The 13,233-nt window shown below is 40.1% G+C and overlaps 1 protein-coding gene across 6 annotated transcripts in view; it reads left to right on the forward strand.

Annotated features, from left to right (window-relative positions):
* Nucleotides 1-8,104: 8,104 nt before the first annotated feature.
* Nucleotides 8,105-13,233, forward strand: part of LOC116704201 (mediator of RNA polymerase II transcription subunit 13-like) — a 73,083-nt gene continuing 67,954 nt past the window's right edge. For 3 of the 6 annotated variants that reach the window (XM_032539483.1, XM_032539484.1, XM_032539481.1), the window contains exon 1: nt 8,106-9,647. In XM_032539483.1, coding sequence (XP_032395374.1) covers nt 9,576-9,647 — 72 coding nt within the window. In that variant the 5' untranslated portion in view covers nt 8,106-9,575. Of the gene's footprint in view, nt 9,648-13,233 lie in introns of all 6 variants that reach the window. The other 3 variants (XM_032539482.1, XM_032539485.1, XM_032539480.1) reach the window with 3 other exon arrangements.

The following is a 13,233-nucleotide window of genomic DNA, read 5'->3' on the forward strand; positions in this document are numbered from 1 at the left end:
CACACACACACACACACACACACACACACACACACACATCTCTCAGTGCCCCCCTTTAGTGGAGGACTATGTTTGTGGTAAGGCCACTTTAAGGGCACTAACTGAAATGTTTAACGCTCACTGGTCGATTTATTGAGGTCAGCAGAAGGCTACGTTTTGAGAAACAGAAGAGCGGGGTATGTTTGGATTGATTTTCATGAATGGTTTTATGCTGTGAGCAAAAGAGAAACAAAAGACAATCACAGCACATCAAATCACGCCACAAAAGAAATGAGGCAAGGCCACATAAAAAATGAAGGGCAAGGCCAGTGCTGTGTCACTGAGCATTAAACTAATAAATATCAATTTCTGTCTCTGAAACGTGAATACAAAGAACATGGAGAATTCTGCTGGATTATGTTGTTATGCTGATTTGATCAAGTTCTTTATCCTGGAGGGAGGTAAAAAAAAAGCACAATACTGGTGTTGTAAGTGATTTATTTTGAAATAGTATCTTTAGAAATTAAAGGCAAGCATCGTACAATCAACTAAAACATGTCAAAAGACAATAAATACAATATTTAAGCTAATAATGCAGTTCAAACTACATAATAATTGGCACAAAAGACAGAAATAACTACTTGGAATACCTGGTATTATAAAAAACAACTAGTGGTCTTCATTATCATTTTGGCAACCTCAAAACACAGCATACATCTGGAAATCAGGACCTTTAAATTGAAAGAATAACACAAGGAATAATTCAAATTTAACTGTCTCAATAAAGATTAGAGCCAATAAAACAACAACATGACAGTGCTAGATTCAACAAAGAAGCTGTCAGTGTTGATTCCTGATTTGATAGTGTACTGCATGATACTGGCTGTATGCTCCATATGCTGGCAGAGCGCTCTCTCTCCTCTCCTCTCTCTTTGTGAAATGAATTAGGAGAACATGAAAACTGAGCAGACCTTCACCAATACATTATGTATGAGGAGCTTGAAGGCTCCTACTGAATTCTGTTCAGGTGGCATCAGAGGGTGCAGCCAAGTGGAAATGCTGGCTGGTCACTTAAAGCACACTATCTGTGGTAATATTTCTACATGAAAGCACAGCATGCGGCTTAGGCTATATTCTTCTACTTGCAGGTTGAAATGTGCAATACAACCAGGTTTCTATAGTGGCCACAGAGGAGGTTTACTGGGGCAACAGGGGATTAAAGGCCTTGCTCTAACCTTCAGGCTATCTCATACTCTGCATAACTTGAAGCTGCAATTTGCAATTTAAATTAAAATCTATATTTTGTTTCCCATCTTGCACTTGATTTACTAGTGACAGTATTCCTATTGTGATCCCCCATGTCGTTTAACCTAAAAGGGGGCTTGCAGCACACACATCATCTGTGTATCAGTGAGTTGGACAGCTTGACATCATTTCAAAATCAGATAATGAACCATATGATTCCTCATCTGTGTTGTCATGAGATAACATCTAATTTCCCTTCTCTCGAGTAATCTTACAAAGACAACGTCTGCTCATGGTGAAATCAATATGCTGCGGAAACACCATTACAACAGTCTTCACAGTGCTTGAGTGAATCATTCGAGATCACAGATGAACATGTACACACTAGCGGACGCAGAGACACCCACATGTACACATACACACTGTCACCTCCAGTATGTCCTTTGATGCAACCAGCCTAATTAAAAAGCCCAGAAAGCACAAGTGGTCAGTGTAATTTGATTGTGTCTTGCCCAGAGACAAATCTTTGGCACGTTGAGAAATGTGCATAAAATCACACAAGAGCAGAACCAGTATCAGGATGAATTAAAATGTACTGGGTGAGGTGGGTTTCACAGGGGGCAGAGGATCATGGTCAATGGTGTCCTTTGGCAACAGACAGACAGTACACTACAGTCATTAGCAGCAAAGTACAGAGGGAGAGAACATAAATCATCACAGGGCCCCCGCCCCCAGCCGATAATGTGTGAGCTAGCTACCGAACAACGTCAACAACGTTTTTAGACACTATTAACACTATGGATGGAACTAAAAATAACACACTTTGTAAGTCCCAATAATAACACCCAATTTTACACAATGTTTTAACATTCAGCATGTTTTGTTGCTTACGTTTCAATTTGGGTTCTAATCTGTGCCATGAAATTACTAATTTCTACTCTGGGGACTACCAACGTTAAACTTCACCACCGCACTCCTGCTCTCCCTCTGATAGATCACATAGAGGCTCAGCCAAAGGCGAGAGTCTGGCACAACCACCTCCGATTGGTCAAAACTACGGTTCTGTTAACCCTTTCCCTGACTGGGTTACAGGTGCATGGCATAATTGTTTTTCCTCTGTCACTATCTGAAAAGTTCGTAAACTCTGACTTCAAGCACTAAAATTGATTTACATTTTTTTTTGATTTTTCTGATGAAATTTAAGGGGGCTTGAGCCCCCCTTTAAAGGGGCTCAAGATCTAAAATCGCCAATACTAGAGGGTGGTCACTAAAATCAGGAGCATTTATCCTCTGGGGGCCATGATGGTGAGCCAATCTATCAAGTAAGTGTTGAAATATTTCAATTAACAAAAAAAAAATCAACTTGCAGGTGATGCCAAAGGAAACGTCAGGAGATCCTCAATGTCTGTATGATTCATCCTCTGGGGACAATGAAAATCTGTACAAAATTTCATAGCAATCCATCCAATATAGATATAGATATAGATATTTCAGTCTCACCCAAAGTGGTGGAGCAAGTGACCATCGTTGCCACCCAAAGAGCCATACTAGCATGTTCTGACTGGTTCTAACTTCTTAAATGTCAGGATTTTATGCTTTGTTCTGTTTATATTGTTGTAAAGTGAACATCTTTGGACTGTTGATCAGATAAAGGAAGATGTCACCTTGGGCTCATGTAGCGTGTGAAGGCCATGTTTTAAAAATACAAATCTCCCAACATTACATTTATTATATTAATTATAAAAGTAATAATGATAATAATTATTTGATGATGAAAATAATCGGTAGCTGCTGCTGACTCAGTAACAGGAGAAGAAATTAGACAGACAAAACAAACAAATAAGGCAGAAACACAGAAGCATATTCTAGCTAACATACATTTGGAGATTTACAGTAGATATAAAGTAAACTGACACATAGTCATCTTCTTTGGAGAGCAAAATCAGAAGTGGACTGGACAGTTAGAAAACCACAACAATAAGCATCTGACAGTCTAGGAAGAGACCTACGGATGTCCTGTGATTTAAAGTCTCTCCCTTCTTCTCTCTCTCTCTCTCTCTCTCGCTCTCTCTCTCTCGCTGGCACCGCTATAATTTTCCTGGGTGTGAATGATGGATGAGGTGGTGTCAGCCCATATTCATTATAATGCACACCATCTATTCTTCTCAGCCAGACTCTCCGTGCTCCAGGAAATGCCAGAGAGGTATTGGAGCCGCGGAGAGAGGAGAAACTCTCATCTGATTTTATGGAGAGAATTTGCTGCTAGGTGTGCCTTAACTCAGCACTCGGTGATCCATCAATCACTAATGAAGATACTGCGAGGCCACTGCTTGTTCTAAAAAAAAACACATCCCTTTCTGGATTTCAATGATAGAAAACCATTCGCTGTCCATGCAAGCATATTCCCTTGCGATATGCTTGTCCTAAATTAATAATGAGCAATCCAACAGTTAGCTGTATGCAAAACATGTAGAAGCTGTGTTTGTCACCATGAGCTATTTGTCATAGCTCATGGTGACAAAGGCCATGAAAACATGTTTTATCAACCAGCATCTTACTACGAGCGATGGGACACCACAAAAACACACAATCTGCCAAATGTGGAACAGTTTATGTAATTTTACGTTAAAGATTTTTATTTTTTGTGTTCCTATCACAACAAGTGGCCGTGGCTCTGTTAGAAAAAGGTGGTGCTACTCACGTTTATACACCAATCATGATTTAGCAAATCAAAATTATGACGTGTGTTGTGCTGTCTATCCAATTTGGTCAAACCACACCCTAAGAGAACTGGATTGGGTTACTTTGTTTAATTTATATATGCATACTTGGAGAAATAGGTGTGTCAGAGTTTATATAAAAGCATGAGTTATCTAATTATGCTAACCCAACCGGCACTATTTAATCAGATAGCTTAACATTATTGGTGTAACCTTTTGTAATTTGAGGCGTTGTTGTTATTGTGAAATGTAATTCCAAATCTTTTCAGTTTAATTAGTATTACACTGCTATTTAATTAAGTGTCAGGTCTGATGTGTCTCGACTCTGACAGATAATAGCCTAAAGTAGCACCTTTGTCAATTAGCTACCCAACCGTTACAACTGACCGATACTGGGTGTACAGTAAATATTTTATAAATGTCTACATGACAACCAGTTATGTAAAGTGTAAATCTCCACTTAGCTAGCTTACCTACGGATGACAACTTTGGCTTTTCATAGTTTGTTGCTTTAATCATTGCATTTAGTCATTATTATAGATAAATTTTTAAGATTTGTAATAAGGTTTTTAAGTGCGTTAAGAATAGAAATAGAAAATCTTTCAGTTCAGTTTTTTGTTACTTAGCAGTTTCAATTCCTGTTAATAGGTTTATTAAATAATTGACAAATGCGTTTTTAAAGGACACAAAGACTAAACTAAATCTTTTAACAAAGTGAAACGTTTACTGAGAACTATTAAAATAGTAAATAACCTATTTTATGTTTTGCAAAGAGACTTGCACGTCTGCATATTGTCACGTCTGTGAGTATATGTATATACTGCACCTTTTCAGCTCATATGACAGACTATTAAATGAAAACTCCACATGTACTTTAATAGAGCAACACAATGAACACACACACTAATGCTCATCCACTCCACCCCGAACAAGACTTTTGACAACACATTGTTTACACAAACACATTGTCTCATTTCTGCAGTAATGCAGCTTTTCTCCTCATACACAGATCAAGTCAGTGGGGGCCTGATGAGAAGAAACATGTGGCGTATTGAAATAGATTCATGGAAACTGATAGCATTTCATCCTATTAGCTCCACCCCAAGTGATGCCTAACTGTGTGCCAGAGTCTTTTGAAAACCTTTAAGGATGTATTGAACAAAAGAGGGAGTCTCCAAATTAGTTCTTTATCATTCCTGGAGCAAAGGGATCAATAACTGTCAGGCTAAGCCCTCGCTCATCCATCTGATTCATATCTTTTCCATCCTGCTTTTCAGATGTAAGAGGAATCACTGGACTAAAGGCTTCCTCTCTGTGGCAATACACCAGCTGCAAGCTGTTACCTCAAATGCGTAAAGCTCTATAAAGGTACGTCAGTGATGTTTTCTAAAGATGCATGGCAGCAAAAGGAATATACAGTTGTCTATAAATAGCTCTGTCAGATGTAACATCTATTACATTTACAGCCTGGGACAGCCTATGTAAATTATGAAACAGACATCAAACTACTGCCACTATGCAGCCATTTATAAACATCACATTGTGGTGGGTTGATGTTCAAATGTGTCTCTAAGAAAATGTGAAACTCCCAATGCTGCAACATACAAATATATCAAGGATTTACCTGACTACAATGGTTCTAAAAGTCCTTCACTCAAATGCCAATGCTCAGTAGAAAACCTGGCAGGGAAGAGAAACCTCTCCTGTCACTATTTATAACTAATTTAGTCTTAAATAGGGTTTCAGATGAGTCTTCCTGCAGTCCCACTGACACGCAAAATAAATCCCTGGGAAGATAATAGAATAAAGGTTCATTTCCACAGAGGGAAATGTAATGTTTTTCTGTGAGGGACAATGAATTTGAGGGATAAAAAGCTTATTGACTGAATAAACTAACAAATCTTTTATCGACCTTTAGGGGATTCATGTGCAGAGGTCTGTAGCTACTGACTATTCATTTCCCTGTTTGTTCATGACTAAAATTATATTTGAGATAAAAACAATTTGCAGAGTTTAGAAAAACATTTCTTTATTGGTCAAAAGAGAATAAAGTTAACAAATTTAAGGACATGAAGCTAAAACCAGAATCCAGCAACTCCAGTTACATTTGTAGTCCAAACATAAAGAAAATCCAAGCGTATGTAGTATATATTTATTATAAAATAAATTCTTCATAACAACACTAATATTTGATGCACCAACTCCTGGATGGCCTCTGCTGTGTACCTCAGGAAACGGCGGCTGTAATAAAAGGGTAGCACCTGCAATCCTCCACAACAGAAATAACTATTAAAGCTTTAATAGATAACAAAACCTCCAACAATATGACTACATAAATATAACAATGCATCACACATGACTGCATAGTTAGGATATAATCAGTGCCATATCAATGAGGACACTATGGTCAAGTCTCTTTTTTTTGGGAGGGGGGGTTAGCAACTCTGGGGTGGAGTAATTTTTAGACTCAGTAGATTTATTATTATTATTATTAAGTCAACACAATGATTCAAGAAAAACAATCTGTATTTCTCCACCAGAATTGTATGTTGGGAAATAACTTTAATGGTTTATTTCATAGCTTGTACCTTCCTAATACATTCTTAGAGAGAACTCTGATGTCCTCTGGTGATTTAGTGAGAGGGACAATAGAGACATAATTCTTGTTAAGGCGGGTTAAACTTTAGTTAGATGAGTTTATAAGCATTTGTTTATTTTAGGAGGGATTCCCTTGAACAACCTGTGCCATTGAAACCTGCATAACATGATATTCTACCTAATAATGTTTTTATGTCGAATGTGTTAGCACACAGTTGCCTTTTTACACACCCGGCAGATACGAAGCAATATTAGCATTTATTTTGAGTCATGTTTCTGGCCACTTCATGAAAGATATCAGATATTCACTCTACTTTCAGCTCTATTTTTGGTCTCAACCAACTCCTGAGAAAATTATCTTTCTCTTTAACTGCTAAATGCTCCACTATTGTTCACCAGCTAGTCTCTAATTGTTTGAATTTTAGAGCTATTCAGCAGAAATAGCTGCCTGCTGAGGCCAATAAACGAGGTTGATGCAAGAAGTGAGACCAAGCTGAAACATCCGGGCATCAACAGTGAAGCCAGTGCGTTAGACCAGTATTCTTTCTAAGGTTCAGCAAGGGGCAACTCCACTGGTTACAAAAAGAAGTCTAATTGTACAGAAGTCTATAAGAAAATGACCCTATTTCTCCCTTGATTTATTACCTCAGTGAACGAAAACACTTATGGCTCCAAAATAGAAAACAACAAACAGGATTCCCAGCGGCCAAAATGACAATCTCGAGGCCTAACCAGAACATTAAAGCTGCCGGCCGCAAAGTGAACTGAAAAACACAACAAGGGAGAGGAACTGTAGCTCACAATAAGTAATGCCTTTCACAGCACACCTAGTATTTATTTATATTTGTAAAAATGAAGATATTTTTTAGTGCAGCTTTAAACTAAATTCAACAGCTAACTCAACAAATAAAATATAAACCAACAAATAGTAATAATTTTATAAAATCAGACGCTTTCTATTGTGTGTCTTGGGGGAAGGGGTGGGGGGGGACCTACCTCCTTGTGACCTGAATAGCTAAAATCTTGGCTCTGGCCCTGGATGGAACCAATTTGGATAATTTTAAGTTAAATCAATGCTTGATTTAAATTCATATCAATTTGTCATCTGTGGTTCTTTTTGTATTCTTCTCAAATACTAAAGTGTTATGATGTGGGGAATTCGGTGAGTGTAAGACTAACCTACATAGATACCTCTTATGAAACAGTGGGAGCTCAGTAAGTCTTTTTGACCTCTATTCTGTCACATCCTCTGTTGTGAGAACACTGTTCCATTATGTAACCGATGCATTACAGAGACACCATACAGCGATGAAAAAAACCCCCATCATAAAATAATCTTTCTTCAAGCACTTTTAATAGGCAGATGACAAGAAACAGCAAAGATACATCTAACAACAAACTGCTGACTGTCAGCGCGCACAACAGGCACGGCGTCTCCGGCGTCGCATCCACTCTCGTATCAAAGATAATAAACACTACTGTAATCCCACACTTTGATCACGTGAGCACAAACTTGGCCAAATGGGAAGGCGAGTCTCGGTAGTAGCCTACCATGGGTAGTACGCTTCCGACCGCCATTACATTGCAATGCGTGGTGGGCTGGACCATCGTGCGAGAAAAAAAAAAATGCTATACAGCGGCGCTTGGCGTAAAGCAAACAGCACAGAGGGTGAGGATGACACACTCGGGCTACAGCTACACGCACGCTTATGTACCGATAGCCTATAATAACACGCTCCGGGAGATAAACAACGAGGAAAAGGAGTCGCCGCTGACGAAAACGTGCACATTGTTTGAGGATTTAAATCAATAATCAAATCATTTCCCGAGAAGGAGGAATATTCGCTTTTAAATGTCATGGTGGTTTATAGAGAAAACCAATCTGCATCATGCAAAATATTCTTTATGTCAATGATCGGCGCCAGACAATGACTGCCACTTCTGCTTTAACTGTGCATTTAAAAAGAAAAAATCTGATATTTTTTTTGTGCACCACTGAGGCTGTTGTGGCCGCGAGAGGACGTTTCGTAATGATATAAAACTGAAAGGAAGGAAGGAAGGATTTTTTTTCAAACCTCGGTCTACAGAAGCCTCCTTGTCGTTTTCCTGGTGGTGGAGTATAAGAATAGTTTTTTTTTTTTTTTCTTGTCTGAACGCTTTTGACTCGTGCCTCGGGGTTACACGGGAACCCGCTCGACTTCGTCCGCCCTGCCACAGAGGAGCACCGGGGGCTTTTCTTTCTCAGCGACCCTTCGTCTGCGGTCCGTTTAATTGAAGAGCAACAGAGGGGATTACACATTCCTGTTCGCAGCGGCTGTTTTGTGTGAGGCAGACTAGCTTGCATTGTGAGAGGAACGGTTGTGGTAAGAAAGAAGGCTAAAAATAGCGCATGCAATTCTCGAAAACTATCACAAGTGGTGCATCAGCTCGTGGAGCAGACGGAATCAGATATCCTGCATGTAAGGTCTCGGCTTTAAGTGAATTGTTTAGCAGAGCGGCGAGCGTGTGATATAAATATATTTTTTAAAAGAAGTTTCGACTCTTAAATTTGCCTTTTTTTTGGGAACTGTACCTCGGCGCCGAAGAAAAGGAGTCGTTTCCCCCAATGGAATATGCTCATTTAATGCTGAAACTATCAGCGGAAAGATTGATATGGAAACAGGCTGATCTTCCTGTCTGTTTTGAGTGAAATGGATACATTTGTGTGCGCTCCGTCTTTGACAATGCTCGCATTTGGAACCGCCTGACCTGGTTTGTAATAATGTTTTGATTGCCCACACACGCTTGGATTTACATTAGCCTACAACGTTATATCCGCTGGGGCTTCATGGATACATTCTGCACTTCTTTTTAAATACGCCCATTCCTCTGCCTGACCATCCCGAGTCTATTATCTGGACCTCTTGTGAGGTTTATAAGCCTGCCTGTTTTGGCAGACTCGTACGGGAACCGATTTGTCAGCCCTGCTCGGTGTTTGATACCGATGTAGGATTTCGACATGCCCAGCGCTGACGACCCCAACGGCGGACGATTATGACTACAACAGCGAATTGGGTGGCTAACGGGGCAAGCCTTGAGGACTGCCACTCCAACATCTTCTCTCTGGTAGGCTACAGTATCCATAAATCATGCTCATTAAACACACGCGAGCCAGTTGTGATTGACAAGTCATAAGATCGTGGGAGGCACGCTTACATGTGTGTCTGCTGTACAAAGGTGAACCACAGCTGATGTTGTTATTAGGAAATCATTAACACGGCAGGTTAATGGTCCGAGAAAAAGCACCATATTTCCTCTCTACGCCGTTGATAATAAGACATCTCAGCCCAAAGGCTAAAATCAACGTGATTTAAAAAGAACAACCGTTTATTATCTGATTCCAACCCAAAACACATCTCATAACGCTTTACATTTCAAATGCTACCAAAACAAACTGACCACTTTATTTGGCATGTGTATGCAGTTTTGGCATGGGTTTAGCAGATTAACACTAATTTCCCCCCATCAACAGCATAGTGTGCTCTTGCCCTTATCCTCCTCCCCTTTTAAACAATCATTTTACTGGAGCTGGAACTCTGTTGCATTGCCAAGCAACTAACTTGGAAAGAAGGCGTACTGCTGCCTCTGTCAAATATTTCTATAGCCAGAGAATTATTATTTCCACGGGTTTTCTGAAATTCAGCGAATACTCCTGTAGTTTAATAGGCTGATGTATGAAAAATGGCTTACCAGGTTAATTATGGGAAGATTAGGGATTGATTTTGTTTGAATGTGAACTGAGCAGCACACAAAAGCTATTTTTTTCAGATACAAATTGATGCAATAATAACGTCTCCCACAAAGGAAGGTTAATACGATTTTGACAGACCTCTGCATGTATCAGCACACAGTGGAAACAACACTTTCACACTGAAAAAGGTGTTTTTTGGACTCCACAGGCAGTATCATTTTTGCAGTAGACACTGGTTTTGACGGTGGAGGAGATTGAGCAGTGTGTTTTCACAGTTTTCATCCTGCAATCAGGGAGTTAACTGTCCTACTATACTACAACAGGCAGCCAAGTGGAAAGGCATGCGGTAGACTGAGCTCAGGCACAGGCTGCTGAGAACCACATCAACATAGGGGTCCTGAGGGCTTTTTAGGTGATCATGCAGGTCATCCAGCAGCTGACCCCTGCTACGCTACACAGGTTACACCAAAGCTAGATCAAAAGAAAAACAAGTCACATGGTAGGATTTAGATTTTTCTTTTTGGTGGATAAAGAAGAGAAAGAAACTTTGTCGTTATCACACAGCTTGCTGAAGTCTCCTAACGTTTCAAACAAAGCACTGGCAGTTCTATCCTCTCACGTTTTTCATTAGTGTTTTGTGACTGTAAGCAGGGAGAGACAGATTCAAAATAGTATCCTAAGCTACTGAAAGTGTCTTCTTTGAATTTTTGAAATAAATGTAAAAGCGCTCCAGTCATCAGCCGTCTTAAATTCACTCAGCCTGACATGTAACAGTGGAAAACAGTGATTACGTCTCTGTCAACGTCTCAGTCGAAGTTATTCCTTCGTTGAACAAGCTTTCATTCACTCGCCGTGGCATTGTTGGCCATGGTGCTGGCCCTGTGAACATCCCTTTCAAACTGAGACCATCCATCAGCTGGCTTGTTGAGAATATTTATGACTGGCTAGTGCCACAGCGGTTGCTCACTGGCAGGGCTCCTACAGGGAAGTCCAAGACTGAACAAAACCCTAATGACACTCCAAGAGTCCGGGTTAGAGCCTACAAATGAGATAAAGATACTGTGGGGACAGAAAGAGGGATGCAGATTTCGATATTGTGTTAATAATTGGAGATTTGTGTCTAGTAAAAATGTCAAACATGCTTTTCTCTGTTTTTCTTGTAAACAGAATACCTTTTGAGGATGTCACCAAGAAGCTGTGATGGCCATTTCTATACATTTTCGGACATTTTATAGACTGAATAATCAATAGAAAAACATATGTATTAGCTGCAAGCATAACCCCTATGGTTGCTATTTCTTAACCTCTTCATCCAGGCCACGATGGCTGTCTTTTTACATAAAGATCTCTTGGCTAACCAGTGAGCACTCTGGCCTGACAGCCTGCTAAGCAGTCTTCCAACATGCACTAACCTCGGTCCTAGCACAGATTTACCGGCGGTTATTGCATCCCGCATCAATAAAAAGTACCTTTTAGAAAGCATAAGTGCCTATACTGTGGGACTTTATGGGGATGCAGCAGATTACTGTCATGCGCTCTGTGAGGCTGGTGTCACATACTTGAGATTGCTGCCATCACACAACCCACAAAACAACTGTATTGTGTTGCTGGTGATCATCCATCTGTAACAGAAAGCAAACAAGACTCTTGTAACTGGGAGAAAAGATCTGAGCTGGTGTGCTGCTAAGTTGAAGTGGCAAAGGAGGAGGGAAGGGTGGAGGATGAGAGGAGAAACAGAGGAATGTTTTCAGCCGAAGGAGTGAGTGAGACTGCAACAGAATCTGTTTTCATTTTAGGAAAGTATTATGACTGATGTGCATTTCCTGACTGGTAGCCTCAGCCTATTTGAGAGAGAAATGGTGAGCTTGAGACAGAGCAAGAGAGAAAATTAAAGAGGGAGGAACGTAATGAGAGAGAGGCAAAGAGAAAACAGTCATCTTTCTGTGGACTGGGCCGGTTCTTACTATGCCGACTCGAGCCAGAGTCCCAGCCTGAATATGAAATTCATGGAGACAGTTGAGAGCCTCACAATTTTGTGTGTGTGTATGTGTGTGTGTGTGTCTTGTAAACACTGTAAACCATCTAGACTCTGGAGACGAACTTCAAACACCCATCACATTATGCACACACAGACAAATACACACACGGATGCATCCACAGACACAGAGAGGGGAAGAAATAAACACCCATGTGCACACACGAACCTATGTAACACACATGCACACACCAAATCTTCCCCCACACTCACATTTTTTATCTCCTTTTTTTTTTTTAGGTTGAAAAAAAAATACTATATCCCAAGGATGCAGGCTTGTACAAACATAGGCAGCGCCCTTAATTAAAGGACTTGCTCTGTCCCCTTGACAGAGTGCAACACTGGTAATTAAGTGTCCTCAAGTGGAGGTCTAATGTGATCAACTAAGAGGGGCTCATTAGCCAAACTGTATTCCAATAGAGATCTTGCATGTATAAACATGATGCTACTGTTGGCATGGAAATAAAGTACTATGGGATGAAGCGGAGGGAATACCATAAACAACAGTGACTTGATTTATGGCAGGTGAGTGGCCGTGCCTTGTAAGAAGAAGCAGGTAAACAAGGGCGGTGTCGGTTAGTCTGTGTGCATGTCCTCTTCATTAATGGCGGTGGATATTGCAAGGAGGCTCAGGGATGAGAGAGAGGCCGTGGTTGGATGAAGTGTGTTTCATGATACAAATCAGTCAAGTTGGAGCTCATAATATAAAAGGATGAGCATTGTTTGTACTGATACAGTACCTGAGCGTTGGTACTCAAAGTTATTTTGGACATCTTCTAAGAAATACGTATCTTTCCTTCCCAAACCTTTTTGTTACACTAAACAAAAAAGGGCCACTTTCTCAAATGAAGTTTGAAAATCTCAAACTAGACTCTGACAAATAAATTGATGGTAAGCAACATGTAATTCTGGCTGGTATATTGTAT

The sequence above is a fragment of the Etheostoma spectabile genome, chromosome 16, assembly GCF_008692095.1.
Source record: "Etheostoma spectabile isolate EspeVRDwgs_2016 chromosome 16, UIUC_Espe_1.0, whole genome shotgun sequence".
In the NCBI taxonomy this organism is placed as follows: Eukaryota; Metazoa; Chordata; class Actinopteri; order Perciformes; family Percidae; genus Etheostoma; species Etheostoma spectabile.